Here is a 21133-nt window from a genome sequence, read left to right on the forward strand (position 1 = left end):
TCAAAGAGATTAGTGTGTCTCAGCACCATCTTCCTCTCAAGAGATGCATACAGCTGCTGGTTGAGAGAGAAGAGACACTCTCCTTTACACCCCCCACAAATATTGTGCAATCCATACAGAAGCCTTGAGCATCACATTAAGTATTTCCTCTTGTCCCTGTAGTCTAATAAATGGGGCAGTGATCTATTGGTACAGCTACAAAATTCAGTGGTTCTCTGCCAAATTCTCCACGATAGTCATTTTCTATGGCAAGAGTATCAGACAGGTGAGACATTCCCTTATTTCTGATTTCCAACCCTTCCACTATAGGAGAAGGGTGGGGAAATGATGCCAGCAGAGCTATTTGGCAATGCACTCATCATCATCAAGGTTTCATATATTCTCCTTGCTGATCAAAGGCTCTTCCTCTTCATTGAGAAACATAAGCAGATGGCAACATAAGCAGAGGTGCACAGATGTTCATCCTAACCAGAGTATAAGAGAGGGAAGCAGAAAAAAGGGGAACCCAGGGTGATTTGTTTCCCACAGCTAATCTCTGGAGAGAGATGGAACCAGAGTGGTTTCATTAGCTTCCAATTTAAATCAGAAATTGTAGCAAAGGCTCAAAATCTTTGCGGTCTGCCTTGAACTTCAAACTTTTGATCTTCGAAAGACAGAGACTTAGCTCTTCAAAACTCTCCTGGGGGGAAGAAATAGGTCTGGTTTCAAAGAGTTTAAGGCCAGAAGGAACCATTAGATCACCCAATCTTACCTCCTCTATAGCACAGCCCATTAATTATCATCAGCCAAATACCCCTATATTAAGCCTGAAGACTTCCCTTAGACTAAAGCATTTCAGTCCTCAGGAGGCTAAACTGTGTGCCACCAGCAGAGAACAGGAGACCAAAAGGTGCCATGGTCATGGAAGAACTGCTAGGGTAACCAACTAGGACCATCAGTCCTAGGAAGCTCCTCCCTTCTTACAACAACTTTGGGGGCCATTACAGTCGGACTTGGTATGAACGTTGGAAATACGGTCTTAGAGCTATTGTACCTGGTAAAGTTATACGTTCCCAACAGCACCATCCACCACAGAGAGGCATTTCTAAACAAAGCTAATACAGGATCTAGGACATTTTTAATGCAGCCAACCTGAAGTCTGCTTCAGTCACTATCCCCATTACAATGACAGCATAAAGGAAGGTTCAAAATTAAAGTATCTTACACGTTAGGAATGGAAAAAGCAGTCTCACTCAACGGAAGAGCCACCTTAAATTAAATCCCCACTGCTCAGGAAAACTAAAAGGAAGGAATTGACGACTTGAGCAGAGAACATGCTTTATTGAGAAGTAAATACAGGAATAGCACATTCTACCACATCAGGGGAACAGGGCTTAGCTTGTGTACATGACTGGCCTTCTTCCCCACTCCCCAGAGTTCCACCCTGCCAGATGGTTCCAAGAATATGTCTTCAGCTACAACGTAGGATCCAAGGGCACTTGACAGCAATCCTCAGTAATGCCCACAAGGATATAAATCCTGTGCCGAGATTTATTTAGGGAGGCAAAGAAAAAGGCACAGCCCAACATGAAAGGGCCTGTAGAGAACTTATCCACACTGGGAACGGTCAGTGATTAACAAGAAATGGCCCTTACTTACCAGCACATGGTAAGCGCTTCATTTCAGACACCACAGAACAAGAGATCATAGGAAGGGTTTAAATGCAGCTATCACTCACCTCACACCTGTCCCCTTGCAGGCAATAGATAGGGAACGCATGGCACAAGGACAGTGGTTATACTTGAAAGCCATTTTATGGAGGTTTCTTTTGGTGGTGCAGAGGGGTGTGTGTGTGGGGGGGGGCGCGGTGGAGAGTCACTGTTGTTCTACAAGAACAGACAGGATGTACTGTTAACAGAAAAACCACCATCCACACAGCTAGCCGGAGCCACTGTCGATGCACAGAATGTATGCTTTAGGCAATCCAACAACTGATGATATTGTTTTATAGACTATGTGGCTGTTTGGACAAGGTTATCAAAAATTCACCTGAAATTAATATTTTATTCCTTTAATATAGAGTCTTTTCAAAAAGCTACAATTCAAAGACTGTTTTAGGAGAATGACTAAGTTGAAAAACACTAAACTTGTTTCTACACGTGTAAAGGAAACCACCAACTCCAGGAACAGGAAACCAGTGATATCTGACTTAAGAGGCCTGTACTGCCACGATACTAAACTCAGGAGCGCCTGCCACACCCAAAAGGGCTACTCTGTAACAGTATGTCACATCACAGTGCTCTCACGCTATTAATCTGGACTCTTCCAGTGTAACACTAATGATCACACCACTCAATGACAGGTGCAAGTTGTGCAAGCTTCAGAGTGTACAATATTAGCAGTCAGTTTTTGTTACAAGACGACCTGGTATATTATATGGGGAAGCTCTCTTTAAAGAGGTGTCATGCTGTCTTACTGAAACTAATTGATACATGGGGTAAGGAAGTTCATCAGACAGGGTTAGTTATAACAATGCTAAAGTCAGTAAACTGGCAACATGTTGAGAACCTGCTCGGACGCAGATTTATAACCCTTTTCCCAAACAAAACATTGATAGAATAATTTGGAGAACAGATTTGCAGACCTTGTTCAAGGGCCACAGAAGCTGTCCTGTCCATTACTTAGAAAGCAGAGTGCCTGCAGGAAGGAACACAAACAGATTACAGGACACAACACAACCTCATTGGAATAAGAACATGAGGGCAGGACCAGTGACTGGACAGGTACAGTACCAGATATCAGAACTCCTTGGGCCAGTGCTTGGGTCCTATACAGATCCAATCCTTGCAACCTCATTGAGGCCGAAACATAAAAGTTCCTCAGAACCAGCATCTGTGGTGTGCACAAAAGATCTGGGCCAGAACAGTACCAAGGGGAACTGATCTTCCTGGAGGGTACTGTACCAGCCAATCACAACAGCAACAGATACAACAGAGATCCCTACGGTACTTCCTACTGCTGGGGTTCTTCACTGGCTTCTGGAGTGATGGCCAGTTAAGTTCCCTTGGGAGGGGTCCATTTCAAACAACTGGGATCCATTGTCTTATTGGTGTTTGATCTTTTTGCCTCTTTGGCTATCCATTCGTCAATCAGATCCTGAGAAAGAGAGCATGAAAGGGCAGGTTAAACCAAAGAGAATAACTGATGTGAATTATCCATTGGACAACCCACATGTGAGTCCAACACTTTGGAGATGACCTGCGCACCATCTGCTTGGTACCACAGAGATGACACATTGTGAATGGAGCAGCCCATATTACTTTCTAGAAACTCCAGTGATAACATAGGTCAGGCTGTCTTCACCTGCAGGTGAGAGCCCCAGGAAGGGGAAATAAAAAAAAACAGTAAAGAAGGGAGATGGGTTTCAGGATTTACTTGCTTTAGACTAGCAATGGAATTTCCCTATGTCAAAAAACACCACAGAAGGTGGTTAAAAAGTAGAGGATTTCTACACTAGTCGGGGAGAGGAGGGAAAAATCAGACTGGGGACCCACCTGACACTTTATCAGATATTTTGTTTCGCTTTAAGATTAGAAAGTTCCTTCACCAGAATCAAAGTGCAAGAAAACCCAACACAATGCATAGGGAATGTAGATTAAGATAGGACATTATCCTATGGATCTAACACACGAAGCTGAACTGTAAGAAACTAAAAGTGCAGGTGCAGCCACCAGAAGTCTTACCTGTCTCTTTAAGACCAGGTGTTTTCCCTTCCAGTACTTGAGCATCTGAAGTGCCTGCAGAGTACTAACGATGTCAACAGGGTTCACTGCAGTCTCCTGGCTGATTTCTGAAAAACAAGATCACAGTCCACAAGAGAATAGAAGGCAACAGGCCAGACCACCAAGGAATTCCCTCAAGACTGCAGCTGTCGTACTTGTTTAGTTCTCAAATACTACTTCATGTCATGCTGTACCCACCCTTCATAATTATATCCACAAGATGCCTTGTGAATACTGAGATCTTTAATTTTAATTCCATTACTCATTCCTCTGCTTTAGCTTGCTCAATGATTAGGGAAGCAGTGTTGTCTAGTGGTAAGAGCAGGTACTGGGAGCCCAGAGTCCATTCCCAGCTGTGTCACTGACTTGCTATGTGACCTTAGACAAGGCAGCACCTCCGTGCTTCACTTTCCTCTCCCGTGAAATGGGAATAATTGTTATCACCCAAGGGGTGGCTGTGAGGCTTAACTGTTTGTAAAGAACTTTGGAGAACCTTAGATTCTATACACATTGCTAGGAATGAAGTCTACGCATCTATCACTGCATATATTCAAAAGTAGTTTTAGAAATTTTCGGAAATCTCTCCTTAGCCAAACAGTTTTTCCCTTTTGAAATTAATATTCTAAATTAGTGATGCATTTAATCCTCTAAAGAAAGCCACAACACAAATCATCATCCACCTCTCTGTAGCCAATTGGGTGACTGAGTGCCATTTATTCAGACCTCAATATTGACCTCTGTGGAGGAAAACTATAGATTCATAGATATTAAGGTCAGAAGGGACCATTCTGATCATCCAGTCTGACCTCCTGCACAATGCAGGCCACAGAATCTCACCCACCCACTCCTGTGAAAAACCTCTCACCTATGTCTGAGCTATTGAAGTCCTCAAATCATGGTTTAAAGACTTCAAGATGCAGAGAATCCTCTCTCAAGTGACCTGTGCCCCACGCTACAGAGGAAGGTGAAAAACTCCCAGGCTTCTTCCAATCTGACCTGGAGGAAAATTCCTTCCCGACCCCAAATATGGCGATCAGCTGAACCCTGAGCATGTGGGCAAGATTCACCAGCAGATACCCAGGAAAGAATCTTTGTGCCAAGCTGGTGATGGGGTAGGGGTGGATTTACTGGATTGTCACACACCTGTCAATTCATATAAGGACAAGAAGAGGCAAAATGGCCCCATATTCTCCTGATCTGAAAGGAAAGTAATGCTGCAGGTCAAATATTTCAGCCTGCTGGCCACCAACACCAAACCTCAGAAGAAAACAATTTGGATCTAATGGGAACGAGTGAGAAAATACTCACCACCTACACTGGATAATGCAGGAATGAAAGGGTTGATTTTTGAAAGCATAGACATGAGCTAAGCAGCAGTCCATGTGCCTGCTGCATTCTTATTAACTAGATCTGCATAGCATCAAAGGCGTAAAACATTACTCATTTGTATCTAGTTATTCAGTCTTGCTTTTCTGGAGACTGAGCTGTGCAATGATGCTAGTTTTCAAGCTGCTGTTTTGATCCCTATCACTCACTGGTTTTCTTTTTATAAATAAACATTTAATTAAGGGCATACAAGTGGGTGCTTTGTGAGCCTTCAAAACCCAGCAACCTAGCTTAAATTTTAAAAAAGGGGCGCAAGACAGCTAGATAAAAACCCATCCAATTACAGTCTAGAGGAGCCATGTCACTTCAAGAACCTCAGTAAGAGAAAGCAACTCACCCATGAGGGTAAAATGGACCAAACGTCAGTCACTGCAGGTCTGGGGAAAGGGGTGACAAACAAAGAGCACAGAAACATTCCCGAACAAATTCTCTACAAGCTCATTTAGCACTAGAACACACCTTTGATAGAGATCTCTTTGCCTTGGAAATTATGCAGATAACGAAGAAGAACTTCCTTCCAGTAACTACGGTAGCTGATAAGGCCCAAGTCAGACAGCGGGCGTTCTGGAGAGCCAACCTTTTCTTCCACTTTGGAAAGTAAATAACCTGTGAGCAAGAGAAGACGTTTACTCACAGTATACCAGGCTCTCGCCTGACTGTCAGCTACCTACAGCTAACTGCAGGGATTTGTCATCACGGATGCCCAATGAGCAACGTGTGTTGCACAAGTTCACCAAGAAATAGTTAATCGGGGGAAGCCAATGCCTCCTGACTACCACCTTATGTATAGCACTGGAAATGCAGCTCAGAAGTCTTTTTCCATACAGATTGCTCACCACTTAACAGGCTATAGTTGGTCTATTATAATTCAGTCCAGGAAATACTGCTGACTTGCATCAGTATGATCTGAGACACATTTGGAAAGAACCACAAGAGGCAACTGTGCAGGTTTTGTTAGCATAAGTTTCCCTAAAAGGGAGTAACAGTACCTGGATATGAACCATCTTAAAGGCTCTTCTTTTGATTGGCCACTTCTGCACCCACATATCTGTTACAATCCTGCCCTGAATGGCCCCACTGAAACACACATGCAAAAGCATGTGCTCAACAGCTCTTCTGGGAGTCAAGGGCACTGATACACTATGTACAAGCTTGGTCTGAAGGAACCTTATCTGACTCAGCTGTGCATTTCTCTGCTTCTCAAAGGTCAAGGAAGGAATACAGTATAGAGACAAAAGCTGAACTCTTGAAGACAGAGCGTTTGCCTCATTTCACAGATACTGCTGAAAGATTTTGCCATAACTTTTCCATATACTTACTGAAGTCAATGAGCATTTTGCCATAACCCTGCCTCATGTACTGGGGCATCGTCAGAATACAAGACACATTGTAGTTGAGGAAAGAATTCTTCTCCTGAAAGCGAGAAGAGAGAGAAATGAGATCAGCAGGTCTCAATCTGCACAAACAGCAAGTACATCGCTATTGCGGCAGGCCAAACGAGGCAGCACAACTGACACAATACAAGTTGAGTGAAACAGCAGTGTAACAGCCAGCCTGACAATTAGCTTTCGATATGAGCGTCCTCCACCCACCAAGCTGGCTTAGAGTTTATTACTGTATGAACCATTAAACTGAGCACCCACTCTCATGATTGCTGGGAGTAGGATGGAAGGCAAATAGAGCCGTGTCATAAGAGACTGTTGATTTAAAACAACAGCCAGGTCATTAGCTGACACAGCAATCTCTGTTCTGAATCCAACAACCTTCTTAATTGCACATGCAACAAAGTTATCACTGCACTAGAATGATATACACTCTGCACTAACAAAAAGTTTAATGAGGGAAGAGACCCATTAGGACAACGTAATCCACAGGCCAACACAGGATATTTCTTTATGTTTCTTTAGTGCTTTATCCAGTCATAATTTAGGTGGCTTAAGAGATGGACCTTCCAACACTCTCCTTGGGAGACTATGCTACTGTCTAATGGCTTTCATTTGCTGCAAATTTTTACTCTCTCAGAACAATTGCACCACAGAAACTGCATTTAAGTAAAGACCGCTAGGAAGTGTGCTTCACAAAGATGTAATAGGCATTAAGTAAAAAGCCTAGAGACACTTCTGTCTATTAAGGAGGCAACACGGGTGAGCAGACAAGACACAGGACTATGAGACAGGAGACCTGACTTTTACCCCAAGTTCTGCCACTGACATGTGGTGTGGCCGTGGGCAATTCACTTCACCTTTGTTCCTCAGTTCCCCTATCTATAAAATGGATATATTTTCCCATCTCAAAGTGCTTTATAAAGGTCTAGGGATAAAAAGCATTAGAAGCGCTAACTACTATTAGAAAATGAATCTAAATTTATCACAAAGGAATTCATCTCCACTTGAGACAATGAGATCCTAGCTAATTTGTATACAAGTGGTTATGAATTACTGTTTAATATAACAGTGTCTTTGCAAAAGTTTGATTTTGCTAGCAATTAGGAAAGCTAAATAGCAAAGCTTTTGAAAAAGCTTTTGTAGTTTAGCTTTGAAATTTCAGCTCTTCCTGGACATTTGGATTTTGGGACTTGTAGAAAACTGAGGAGTGAGGGCCTACACAGATGACCTCTGTCTTAAGCTACGGCATTAATACAGGATTTACATATATTGGTGGTTGATTTCTACTGACCTTGGAGAAATACCCTATCAGGTGGCAGCCAGTGTTGTCAGCTTCTGTCATGACATAGAAGAGGAAGGGTTCAACATCATAATACAGAGTCTTATGATCCAAGAAAAGCTTCGCCAGCAGGCACAGGTTTTGGCAGTAGATCTGGAAGCAGAAGGAGAATCTGACACACCTGTTTGTCATGGTGCAGCATCTCTGAAAGAGAACTCCTTCCACTTTTGAAAGGATGGAAACTGTAACAAAATACAGATTAGAGTAGATCTGTTCTTCCACCAAATGAGTGTCTTCTCAAAACAGCTTCATTCCTAGCCATGGCAACAAAACCCCTCAATATCCAGTTTCTAGCAGGGCTTAGAAGGGTCTTCCACTATAGCAATGGCTCTAGTCGTTTGGAGGCAACTTTACCACTTCACTAGACCAAGCCCTCAGTTGTACCTGCCAGTCAACTGTGAATGCTCCACCAGCAATGGAGCTGGGTTGCTCCACTGCAGTTTTTAACATTCGTAACTGTATGGGAGACAGGTAGTGGTGGCATGAGTCCAGGAACTGAGGGTCCTCATTAAGGTTCAGAAGGGGAACTGAACATACAATTGACAGCAGCTACTGACTTGTATGTGAACAAGCCGATGGAACCATGGATCTGCAGTAGGGCCGAATAACAGCCACAAGGAAGATGGAGATAGACATTATTCAGGAGCACTGTTGCAAGAACCATCCAGTGCACTAAGATAACTGCTAGCATTGCGAGAAGGAGCACTGTAGGCACTAACACCCCTTCTGGAATCAGAGGGAAAGAGGCCATCCCATCTCCTGCTTCTCTACATTGTAAGGCAGGTGACATATAAAGGGCATTAGAAATGTGAACATCAGAAGCAAGACTGTGCCACCACTGCAATTCCAGTTACCTTATTCTTTTTCCCATCCACTTCAAACACCGAAATAGAGCCTTTGCGGTAAATTTCATCCCCCGGTGGATGTTTCCAGACACATTTTGCCTACAAGAAAATGACAGTCAAAGTTAGAGTAACAATACTGCTCTAGCAGCTGCTTTGAAAGCAGAAAGCCTCTTGGATATAAAATAAGTGTTCCTAACAGGGAAACATTCATTCCTGTTCAGCTACAATGAGAAACTGGATTCCCAGCCCCAACTCCTACTCCACTGCGGTCCATCTAGCTGGCCCAGGGATTAAGGCAATCTGAGAAAACCCGTCTTCCTTTCAAAGCTGTGCAGAGCACTTAGCATTCCAGCAGGCAGGCTCCAAAATGGACTATTAGAGCCCAAAACAGCTCCTTTGTTCTGATGTGTTTTCATTATACTTCCAATCTCTAAACCTAAAGAACTAGGCAACAACCACCAAGGATTTACCATGTGTCTGCGTAGTATTGTCTGACTCTTCATGTATTTGAGACAGAACTCGCACATGTAGAGGCGTCCCAACCGAGCATATTCTTCAGGATAGGGAGAATGATACCAGGTGTCCAGCTCATAGCGGCCAAAGGCAATTGTTTTAATCATGTTGCTGCCTTCTGTGATCTGGCCTTGAAGCCGCAACTTCTCCTATCAGCGGAAGGAATAGCAGAAATGTAATAAAAAAAGGAAAGGGAAAAAACAAACATTTATTTCCCTTCTGTGAGCTTCTTCCAGAACCATCTTATAAAATGCAAATCCCCAAGGAGCCCTTCCATGCTTCCCCTCTAGCCTGACACATATTAACAAGTTTCTTGTCGTGCCGGTATGGCCTGTGATCTCCAGGACCTCACATCACTCAACCTTACCTTGTATTGTTAACTTGAGAGCAAATTTACACTCCATGCCACTTTGTATTTTCTCCCTCCCACAAGGGGAAAAGGGCAATAGACCATTCTGGTCAAGATGGCCCCAAGCTGCTACCAGAGACCATCAAAATTGCTTCTGGATAAGCTTTAAGGGGTGGGAAGTGGCATCTCAAGAAGCCCTTATCAGTCTAGCTTAAGACACAGTTCTGAACTCCAGGATGGCAGCGGGCTGATAGGCTGGCCTCTTGCAGATCATTTTAAACTCTCAACTCAATCAATACTCAGCTATTGTTTCAATGTGTGAAGCAGTTGCCCATTCTGCCCAGGAACACATTGGTCTTCTCTCCCAGGAGGAAAGCTGCAAATGAGCACTTGATAAATGGGACCGAATCACTCTCTTGCCTCAGAGCTCTTGTAATGTCCAAGACTGGAAATGCACAGCTCCAGCTCTGCCATGGACAAATTCATGGTTGTCAGACACCTCTAGACTTGTTATATTTTTAAGACCTAAATACAGGAAAACAGTCAGCCCTGGTGCAACTCCACTGACTTAGCTCTTATTTTGAAGATGTTTCACTCTGCATTCTATTGCCATTTACGCTTTGCATGGTTCAGAGGTTCTTGTCACACACACTCACTTATCAGCATAAACACTGCAGCTTCTGGGGACGTTCAGCTCTTGGAAAAGCAAAAGCTGCTGCTATCAGACATGATAAGGATTAGGAGTCTCACCAGGTCTTCAGACGCCCGTGCTTGTGCTCTTCGGAAAAGCTCTAGGTCATACTCGCTAGTCAGGTTTTCCAAGAGGGGTTCTCTGGTGTTGCCATAGGTTTGTCTGTGTTCCTGAAACAATTAAATATTAGGAGCTTTAAACCGCTGAATGATCTATGCCAACTCTGGGCTGCTGAATGCCACAGCCTTGTTAGCCAAGCATTCTGTAGAATGAATGAAAAGCCAAGTCTCCATATGCTTGTGGCATACTATAGAAAGAAACTAAAGAAAAATGTTACTGTCATACCATGTACTTTTCTTTCTGCTCCTTGGTTAGTCCCGCATTCCTTTTCTTCCTCAGCTCTGCTACTTTCTCTTTGTACCGCAGCTGTCTCTCTGTTGGTGCCTGAAAGAGAGAGACTAGGAATAGTCAATGCACTTAGCTTCCTTCAGACATTGCCATAAACTTTCAGTTCTAAAGGACTCAACATTCCATGTGTTCCCCCTTTCATCAAGTCTTTCTCCTTTGAAGGGTAGGCTCAGTTGACTGCATGCCACCAGTAGCTAGGAAGGGCAACATAAAGAAATATAGAGTATGTTACATGAGCAATGGGTTGATAATGTGTGCTAGATGCATCTTCCATAAAAAAAAAAAAAAAAGGTTTAAATGAGTTTTATGAATTTCAAAGCTCATGAGAGAACACAGATTAGAGCCAGGCAGAGCACAGGCATGGAAAGGACAGAGTCCTCTTTCTTCCCCGGCCCTGCACTTCGCTGCTAGTACATCTCAATCCCAATGCACAGAACCATACTCTGTCTATTTGGGATTTTATCATGTGGACAAGTATTCCTTAGAAACAGACTCAGGTCAAACTTGTTACAAAGATAAACTCACCTAGATTTGAACCCATGTGTTCAAAATTTGAGAAGCATAAACCACTGAAGGCCTTCTCTTTGGTTCAACAGAAGGTATACTGACCAATGTGTTTCTGTAGAAACACATTTGCTCTGCATTTCAAAAAGCGCAGACGAATAATCCCTCAGAACAGCCACAGGCTATTTCGTGCAACTATAATAGATTGCTGGATTATAAATAAATTTGTTAGTCTCTAAGATGCCACAAGTACTCCTTTACTTTTTGCGAATACAGACTAACACGGCTGCTACTCTGAAACCTGGATTATGATGTTTCCTATAGCAATCAGGGCCAGCCACATCCCATGCTCTCACCAGCAACCAGGGTTTGGGCTGCTCCAAACCCTCATCTCATGATTACAATAGAGAGGATAATGGTGCATGAGAGCCCAGGACAAAAGCCCATCTCAAAGATGAATCAGGGAGAGGAATGCAAGAGTTCTAGTCACAAAAGCCTGAAGGCCTGAATTGAGGTTTTGCACCTAGAATTGGGAAACATTGCTTATGCAGAAAATGCATACCTGATGTCTGGTGGCATGCCTGTTGTTGTCATCCTGTCTGTGGGACAGCATCCTCTCCTCGATCTGTTTATCTCGGCTCTGTGCTCTCACCTGGAAATCGGAACAAAGCCCTCAAAGCATGTGAGGAGTCTTTTCTAGTTCCCCTTTGAATTCCAGTATACAGAATGAATACTATGACACAAGTATGCATGGCTGTTTCATGTCTGAAGTGAGACTACACTTGGTGCATAACAACCATCAGTTTAACCCTAGGGTATTAATGACAGGCCTCGACATCTCGTACTGTAAAAGCAGAATGAAAACAGAAGAGGAGAGAAAGTTACCTTGCACTCATCTGCTGAGAGGTTATGATATAGTGGGCATCCTGATATGGAAAAGTGTCTCTCATGCTTCCCTGTTAGGTGTCCTGTGGAGAACCAGAGAAAAAACCTTACAGCCAGTAAGTAAAAAAGCCAATAATTAAAGCAACTTTAGACCAGGTAGTTAGACACGGTGGCTGTGTTTCAAAGAGGGGCCAAATAAGTTTATTACCCGTAAAACAGGACGAACAAATCTCATGATTCAAGAGATAAGCTGTAGGGGCTAAAAAGGAAACCCAAATATACACACTACACCATATCATCAGGTTAGATCATCTTCCTTCCAAGTATCCCGCTTCTGGCAGTAACAAGGGTCTTACCTCCAGGATCCTATATTTTCCCCAAGCCTTTATGTTGATGACCCATCTTCTTTCTGACAGATCACTTTCCCTTCACATCACATCCATTCCCCTTGTACTCTCACCCCTCCACTGCGGGTGCAAGATTTCCAAAAGGATTTACTAGGATTGGAACCAACGAATTTCACTGATGTTCCATCCAGAATACCGCAAGATATCAATATAAACAGGGTTTTTTCATTTTGCTTCGAAGTGAATTTAGTGCAGATTGCATTTGTTCACAGAAAGGCAAAGCTCAGACAGCAGCAGGGCAAGCTTCCTCCACACTATCCTGTCACAGCACTGACACGCATTGACCACCTCAAGTGAGAAAGGGTATTTCCAACTCCATAACCCATTCAGTTGCTCTCTTTGCTGAGAAATTATTAAAAAGGGGGCAACTGAAGTTTGTGTAGGAGGAAACTGAAGCAAGATCAAAACTATTTCCACGTATGCCAAAGAGCCAACAGTGGCATGGCAACTAGTCACTACTAACAGACTGGATCTCAACTACTGCCCTAGAAGAATATTCCATTGACCTTCCAGGCCCAACTCTTGCAGGAGGTCGGACTAGATGATCAGAATGGTCCCTTCTGACCTTAGTATCTATGAATCTATGCAGAGAATTTTGCCATAAACGCAGAGCTTTTTGTACAAGTGATAATGCATCATGAGAACTCCACTGATCTGGATGCAGATAGAGAAAAGCCTGAGAATGGATGGTTAGAGTGCCGATTTTTTCCTTCTCCAAACCACCCTCAATCATTTCTGGCCAAAAGACACCCCAAAAAGTATGTACTGCTGGCGTGTTCCATTCCCCCCAAGTGGTTTTCTATTTCAACAAATATCCTGATCCCAATAAAGTGCATGCAGTGGAGACATGCAACTCCGCCCAGTGGGGTTCTCAACCCTGTGAAACGTGGGCTACTGAGCCCAATGTCAGAAATGGAAGAGAGAGGAACTAATCTTCGAGCTGGCTTTACCTAGGGAGTTGCAACCAGGTGTGGGACACTTCATGTTGAAGTTGTAGCTTTCATGGAAGCGGCGGCGCTTGGGGCGGTGAGACAGGTCACTTCCAGAATCTTTCATGGACATATCCTTGGCAATGCTCTCATCATGGGACACATTTGGACTGGATATATCTATGTCAGACTCTGAAGAAGGGGCATTCCCAGTCGGGGTGCGCGGTGGAGACTCGTCATGATCCACTGCATTTTTGGTATCTGAATAAGAGTTGAGACATTATAAATTTGCATGAAGGGAAGCTTACAAAGAAATGAATTGCGTGACTTCATAAAACACACAGCCACCTGCTGCAAACCCTTATCCTTATGGCCCTGCGTTAAACCCTCAGTCTCATCGGGCTCGTCTCTGAGGGAAAGCTGACATCGTCCTGCAAGCATTCAAAGCCACACCTCACTCCCGTACCTCTATCGGAGAAGTCGACCACTTGCTCTGTTTCCGATCCAGATGAGCGGGTCTGTCGGAGTGGGTATTTTTTTGGAGTCACAGGGGTGGGTTGTTGTTGACTGCGGGTCACCCTCCTAGTAGAATAGGCGGGCTCCTCTGTGCCAAAGGATGGCGGATTACGAACCGGGCTGGAATCTAGTTTAATTAAAAAAAAAAAAAAAAAAACAATTTAATTGAGGGCAACCACTGCCAATCACTAAACTGCCTCCCCACCTGACCCCAAAGCCAGGGTCAAATTACCTCTGGTTCTGCTCCTATCAATAATCCAAACTACAGGTTCATCAGCATCTGACAGCTTGACCCCAACAGCAAGGTCTCTCTTCCAACACCATTGATACATCTACTGGCATCGAGATCTGTTCTGTTCGTCTAAGCTGCCCTTTTCCCAGTTTTACAGACACTATGAGCCACCAACAATATGAGGAATCCGGCACAAAGTCAACTTGCTCTGTACTCCATCGTTTATCCAATGGTTACAAACCATCTCCCACTGAGAAAGAGAAAAAGCTGCTGTGAAGATGAGACTCATTAATAGTTAGATCAGCCCTCTGTACACCACAGCTGCTTTTGGTGCAAGGCAGTAGAATCGGGACCCTGCATGTAACCTTCCAGCGTTACCACCTTCTCAGGCAGCAAATTCTCTGTCAAAAAAAAAGTTTTTTCCTTTTTATTACTGTCAGCCAAGAACAGCAGTCCTTAAATCAACTATGAGAAATTGGAAAAGTAAAACATACCCTCAGTCTAGATGCCAAAATGTAGAAACATGCAAAATATATCCCACTGACACAATATATTGATTACACTCCATTATACAAAAGGCTTTCAACTAATCAGAAAATACACTCCTCCTCACAGCACAGAGCCTCAACTTCCATTTCTGAGCACCTCCAAGCAGCCTGAAGTCTCCAAATACCAACTTCCCTCTTTCTGTCTAGTTATTTATGTGCTGTTCTCATCACCATGGTATCCAAGAGCTTAGTGATATTACTAAGCTAAAATTCAGGAGAAAAAGCCCCGAGGTCCAGTTTCAGGGATGTGGTTACAGCGAAGCCTTAATAGAACAGCGAATTCCAGGTGTGCCAGGCCTTTTTATGCAAAGGCATGTTTTGAATATTTCTTTTGATTACAATACAAACAGCTGTTCCTTAAAATAACTCAAGTGACTTTGAAAGTTCCCAAGATTTCTTTCATGTGAATGATACTTAGCACTTCTATATAAGTGCACGCTTAAGAATCTTTAAGTACACCAAATCCACTAAACTGAGCATCACAAACGTTTGTATTAGGTAGGTAGCATCCATTATATACATAAGGAAACTGAGTTAGAGAGGTCAAGTGACTTTCTAAAGGTCTCAGAAAAACAATGGCAAAGCTAAGAATAGAACCTAAGGATTCCAACTGCCAGAACCTTGAACTACTAGATAACACTACCTTTCAGATCAGGGAATAGAAAGGAGGTCAGACTTCCAACGCCCTGGTTAATCATTAGATTGAACAGCCTCATTTAGAATCATAGAATATCAGGGTTGGAAGGGACCTCAGGAGATCATCTAGTCCAACCCCCTGCTCAAAGCAGGGCCAATCCCCAATTTTTGACCCAGACCCCTAAATGGCCCACTCAAGGACTGAACTCACAACCCTGGATTTAGCAGGCCAATGCTCAAACCACTGAGCTATCCCTTCCCCTCGCAATGCCTTTGTTCCTTTCCATGGCACACCTGTATTCAATGAGAAAAAATAATGAATGGGATTAACTAATGTGAAGGTATAGATTCACTAAAATTCCTTTAAGTATTACCAAGCCAAGAATACTGTGACTACTTAGCCAGCTGCTTCTGGTGGGGCTAGGAAGAAACGCATTTACCTTGAGAGCTCTGACTGAGCCTGGCTGAGGAGCGGGTCACACGGGCGGATCTTCGTGACGTGCCATCACTTTCAGAGCTGTCCGTGTGCTCAGGATCGGTAGAGAAATCGGAGTCTTCGGTTCCATCTGAACTACTGCCTGCATTCCTCTGTAACACCACAGACCCAGAGATTAGCACAGGAGCACTTCTACTTGCATTAATACTAGAAATAAGATCATTTCAATACACAACAAAAACAACTAATGGCATTCAGGTAGTTTGCTCTGGAGGAAAAGCACGCTTTAGTACTATAAACATGAGATATCAGACAGTACCATCCGTAATGCATGATTTTTTGCAAACAGATCAGGTCCATAAAGCTACAGATGGCACCAATTTAATTTAAGGAGAACATACTTGAAGTAGAGCCAAGGCCCAGTGCATCCTAGTGATGTGCAAGTACTGGCAGAGTTAGCAGTGGGGAAGACGGGACCCAAGACTACATGTTCTGACCAAATGACCATTCACTTGCCCCACTGGAGCAGGGTTTGGGGTCCAGAGCGGGAGTGATGTGAAAGAAAGCCCAGGACTGAGTGAACATGCAGGATTTCATGCCATGGCAGGTTGATGAATGCAGGTGCATCACCTTGAGTCTTCTAGATGCTCCTATATACAGGGAGTCCCAGCTACACAACCATGGGATTTGGGAAGGAGCCCAGGGGAATCTGAGGGGGTAAAGAGGGGAGTATAAGGGGTAGCTGATGAAGTCCATCAAGGGTTAGCTTTGGCAGTGCACAATGGTGTAGAGTAGAGAGAGGTATGGGGGAGGGGTGAGATGAAAGCAGTCCTGTGGGAGTGGTACAGTATAGCAGGAATATCTAAAGCAGCACACATTGTGGGTGCATATATGACATACAGTGAAATATGGGGGAAGAAATAAGGCCAATTGTAGGAGGGTGGCATAGACAAAAGTATGGGGAGAGCTAAGGCAATCAGGGTGGTACAGGAGACTGCCTGGGGAGGGGAATTAATGCAGCTCAATGCAAAGGGATACTATAGAGGAGTATATGGGGGAAGAGCAAGGCAGTCCTGTGTGGGATGGTATAGAGGAGAGTATGGGGGAAAGAGTAAGGCAATCCTGCAACGGGAGTGCTCTAGAGCAGTGGTTCTCAACCAGGGGTACTGTACCCTTGAGAGGGGACAAAGAGGTCTTCCAAGGGGTACATCAACTCAGCCAGATATTTGCCTAATTTTACAACAGACTACATAAAAAGCACTAGCGAAGCCAGTACAAACTAACATTTCATACAATGACTTGTTTATACTGCTCTATAGACTATACACGGAAATGTAAAGTCACTAGTTATATTCCAGTTGATTTATATAATTATATAGTAAAAATGAAATGCAGCAACTTTCCAGTACTAGTGGGGCTGTGACACTTTGGTGGTTTTAGGTCTGATTTTGTAAGCAAGTCGTTTTTAAGTGAGTTGAAACTTGGGGGTGCGCAAGACCAGTCAGACTCCTGAAAGGGGGTCCAGTAGTCTGTAACGATGAAAGCCACTGCTCTAGAGGAGAGTAAGGCAACCCTAGGGTGGGGATGCTCTAGTGGGGAGTAAAGCAATCCTGGGCTGGGGGTGCCTTAGAGCAGCCTATGGTGGGGGGGGATGGCAATCCTGGCCTGGGGGTGCCCCAGAGGAGCCTATGGCGGGGGGGGGGCCGCAAGGCAATCCTGGCCTGGGGGTGCCGCAGAGGAGCCTATGGCGGGGGGGGCACAAGGCAATCCTGGCCTGGGGGTGCCCCAGAGGAGCGTATGGGGGGGTGCCCTAGAGGAGCCTATGGCGGGGGGGGGCGCAAGGCAATCCTGGCCTGGGGGTGCCCCAGAGGAGCCTATGGCGGGGGGGGGCGCAAGGCAATCCCGGCCTGGGGGTGCCCCAGAGGAGCCTATGGCGGGGGGGGGCGCAAGGCAATCCCGGCCTGGGGGTGCCCCAGAGGAGCCTATGGCGGGGGGGCGCAAGGCAATCCCGGCCTGGGGGTGCCCCAGAGGAGCCTATGGCGGGGGGGGCGCAAGGCAATCCCGGCCTGGGGGTGCCCCAGAGGAGCCTATGGCGGGGGGGGCGCAAGGCAATCCTGGCCTGGGGGTGCCCTAGAGGAGCGTATGGGGGGGTGCCCTAGAGGAGCCTATGGCGGGGGGGGGGCACAAGGCAATCCTGGCCTGGGGGTGCCCCAGAGGAGCCTATGGCGGGGGGGGGGGGGGAAGGCAATCCTGGCCTGGGGGTGCCCCAGAGGAGCCTATGGCGGGGGGGGGGGCGCAAGGCAATCCTGGCCTGGGGGTGCCCCAGAGGAGCCTATGGCGGGGGGGGGCGCAAGGCAATCCTGGCCTGGGGGTGCCCCAGAGGAGCCTATGGCGGGGGGGGGGGCGCAAGGCAATCCTGGCCTGGGGGTGCCCCAGAGGAGCCTATGGCGGGGGGGGGGGCGCAAGGCAATCCTGGCCTGGGGGTGCCCCAGAGGAGCCTATGGGAGGGTGCCCTAGAGGAGCCTATGGCGGGGGGGGCACAAGGCAATCCTGGCCTGGGGGTGCCCCAGAGGAGCCTATGGCGGGGGGGGCGCAAGGCAATCCTGGCCTGGGGGTGCCCCAGAGGAGCCTATGGCGGGGGGGCGCAAGGCAATCCTGGCCTGGGGGTGCCCCAGAGGAGCCTATGGCGGGGGGGCGCAAGGCAATCCTGGCCTGGGGGTGCCCCAGAGGAGCCTATGGCGGGGGGGGGGCGCAAGGCAATCCCGGCCTGGGGGTGCCCCAGAGGAGCCTATGGCGGGGGGGGGGCGCAAGGCAATCCTGGCCTGGGGGTGCCCCAGAGGAGCGTATGGGGGGGTGCCCTAGAGGAGCCTATGGCGGGGGGGGGCGCAAGGCAATCCTGGCCTGGGGGTGCCCTAGAGCAGCCTATGGTGGGGGGGGGCGCAAGGCAATCCTGGCCTGGGGGTGCCCCAGAGGAGCCTATGGCGGGGGGGGGCACAAGGCAATCCTGGCCTGGGGGTGCCCCAGAGGAGCCTATGGCGGGGGGGGGCCCGCAAGGCAATCCTGGCCTGGGGGTGCCCCAGAGGAGCCTATGGCGGGGGGGGGCCCGCAAGGCAATCCTGGCCTGGGGGTGCCCCAGAGGAGCCTATGGCGGGGGGGGGCCCGCAAGGCAATCCTGGCCTGGGGGGTGCCCCAGAGGAGCCTATGGCGGGGGGGGGGCCCGCAAGGCAATCCTGGCCTGGGGGTGCCCCAGAGGAGCCTATGGGAGGGTGCCCTAGAGGAGCCTATGGCGGGGGGGGCACAAGGCAATCCTGGCCTGGGGGTGCCCCAGAGGAGCCTATGGCGGGGGGGGCGCAAGGCAATCCTGGCCTGGGGGTGCCCCAGAGGAGCCTATGGCGGGGGGGGCGCAAGGCAATCCTGGCCTGGGGGTGCCCCAGAGGAGCCTATGGCGGGGGGGCACAAGGCAATCCTGGCCTGGGGGTGCCCCAGAGGAGCCTATGGCGGGGGGGGGGGCGCAAGGCAATCCCGGCCTGGGGGTGCCCCAGAGGAGCCTATGGCGGGGGGGGGGGCGCAAGGCAATCCTGGCCTGGGGGTGCCCCAGAGGAGCGTATGGGGGGGTGCCCTAGAGGAGCCTATGGCGGGGGGGGGCGCAAGGCAATCCTGGCCTGGGGGTGCCCTAGAGCAGCCTATGGTGGGGGGGGGCGCAAGGCAATCCTGGCCTGGGGGTGCCCCAGAGGAGCCTATGGCGGGGGGGGCACAAGGCAATCCTGGCCTGGGGGTGCCCCAGAGGAGCCTATGGCGGGGGGGGGGCCCGCAAGGCAATCCTGGCCTGGGGGTGCCCCAGAGGAGCCTATGGCGGGGGGGGGCCCGCAAGGCAATCCTGGCCTGGGGGTGCCCCAGAGGAGCCTATGGCGGGGGGGGGCCCGCAAGGCAATCCTGGCCTGGGGGTGCCCCAGAGGAGCCTATGGCGGGGGGGGGCGCAAGGCAATCCTGGCCTGGGGGTGCCCCAGAGGAGCCTATGGCGGGGGGGGGCGCAAGGCAATCCTGGCCTAGGGGTGCCCCAGAGGAGCCTATGGCGGGGGAGGGGCAAGGCAATCTGGGGGAGTAACGGAGACGAAACCCAGCGCTACGCCCCTGTCCGTGGCTCCCCTACCTGCCCCTGCCGCAGCCGCTTTGTTTTGCCCCCGCTGCGTTACCGCTCGCTCAGGCGCGCTCCCCCGCCTCGTCCAACCAATCACGGCGGAAGAGGGGCGGGGCGGGTAGGAATCCTCTCCAATAGAAACCTGAGTGAGAAAGAGGCGCGGCCCCAGAGCGTGACGGACGGGAAATTCCAGCCACTAAGGGAGGACAGACTGAATGGGAGGGAAGGGAAAGCGAACGGGAGAAACAAGGCACGCGTGGGGAGAGGACGGTGGGAGGAAGAGACGGGCAGCAATGTCGCCCAACCAGCGTCCAGCAGGGCCGTAAGGAGGAGCCAATCAAGGACCAGGTCTCCAAATAGGCGTCCAATCAGAAAGGCAAAAAGGCGGAACGTTCCCCCAGAGGGGGAAGGGGAAAAGATGACCGTTGGGGCGATGAGTGATAGCAGCGATGACCAATCTGTTCTCAGCAGGCCCTATGGGGGAGCCATTCAGGTTGCAAGGGGGGCGGGTGCAGGGGGCTGAAGGCCGCTATTTTCGCTCGGTTTTCATACCTGTAGGGGGCTGTTCGGTGGGGGGCAAACGGGGCCAACCAGGGTCTAACCCCTTTTCCCTCTCCAGGGCCTTTCCAGCCTGCCTGGCCCTGTACTCACCTTCCTACGCGGCATCCTTGGTGGGGGCGGGGGCAGCGACGGCGGTTGCTCTCCGGTGCCCCCGGCCCGGGAAGCGGCGGTAGCCGCCGCGTTAGCACCGGCGGGCTCCGTGGTGACAGCCGTGTCTCCCGTTCTATCCCGCTGACGGTCACTCCGCGGCAGGCCGCTCCTCCACCGCCAACAGCCCCTGTTGCCAGCTAGGTCCCTCACGCTTCCGCCGGGACACGGTCCACACCCCCGTCACGTGACTCGGATCTAGCCTCACGCCAGCGGCCGCCGCCATCTTGGATTCGGACAGGTAGAGTCGGGCTCCGTTGACAATGACGCTGGTGGCAGCCATCTTGGATGTGGGCACGGACATTGCCAGGCGGCCCGCCATCTTGGTTTAGGGCAGTAAGACGGCTTCGACCCCTATTGACACTCCCAGTTTGAAGGGACGCGGGGGATTCGGACGCGAGGCATTCCAAGGGGCCTGAGGTCCGGGACGGATTGGGGCGGGCCCCGACTGCCTCTGAGGCCGTGATCGGCCATCTTGGATGCTGTCAGTAGAGCCCCTTGCTGGATTCATTGATCG

At 48.4% G+C, this 21133-nt stretch overlaps 1 protein-coding gene across 2 annotated transcripts; it reads right to left on the reverse strand.

Annotated features, from left to right (window-relative positions):
• Nucleotides 1-1300: 1300 nt before the first annotated feature.
• Nucleotides 1301-20922, reverse strand: KAT7 (lysine acetyltransferase 7). 2 transcript variants are annotated; one of them, XM_038385771.2, is made up of 15 exons: nt 20560-20922; nt 15775-15922; nt 13869-14045; nt 13424-13663; nt 12067-12149; nt 11744-11833; nt 10615-10713; nt 10329-10439; nt 9187-9378; nt 8726-8815; nt 7824-7964; nt 6467-6560; nt 5607-5753; nt 3723-3829; nt 1301-3135 (listed from the first exon to the last, which is right to left on the reverse strand). In XM_038385771.2, exons 1-15 carry the CDS (start codon nt 20572-20574, stop codon nt 3034-3036), a joined length of 1836 nt encoding a protein of 611 aa, XP_038241699.1. In that variant the 5' UTR covers nt 20575-20922; the 3' UTR covers nt 1301-3033. The 2 variants fall into 2 exon arrangements, with proteins under 2 accessions (XP_038241699.1, XP_038241700.1); XM_038385772.2 differs by lacking the exon at nt 20560-20922 and adding an exon at nt 14151-14400.
• Between the last annotated feature and the right edge of the window lie 211 nt (nt 20923-21133).

This window comes from Dermochelys coriacea, chromosome 27 (assembly GCF_009764565.3).
Source record: "Dermochelys coriacea isolate rDerCor1 chromosome 27, rDerCor1.pri.v4, whole genome shotgun sequence".
NCBI lineage: Eukaryota > Metazoa > Chordata > Testudines > Dermochelyidae > Dermochelys > Dermochelys coriacea.

What these genes read in the sequence shown, in the direction of transcription:
- KAT7 (XM_038385771.2), bottom strand. An exon ending in GGTCGACTTCTCCGATAGAG is followed by an intron (nt 13,664 to 13,868) that starts GTACGGGAGTGA and finishes ACTCTTATTCAG; the next exon opens with ATACCAAAAATGCAGTGGAT. An exon ending in CAAAGAGATCTCTATCAAAG is followed by an intron (nt 3,830 to 5,606) that starts GTGTGTTCTAGT and finishes CTTGTTTTTCAG; the next exon opens with AAATCAGCCAGGAGACTGCA.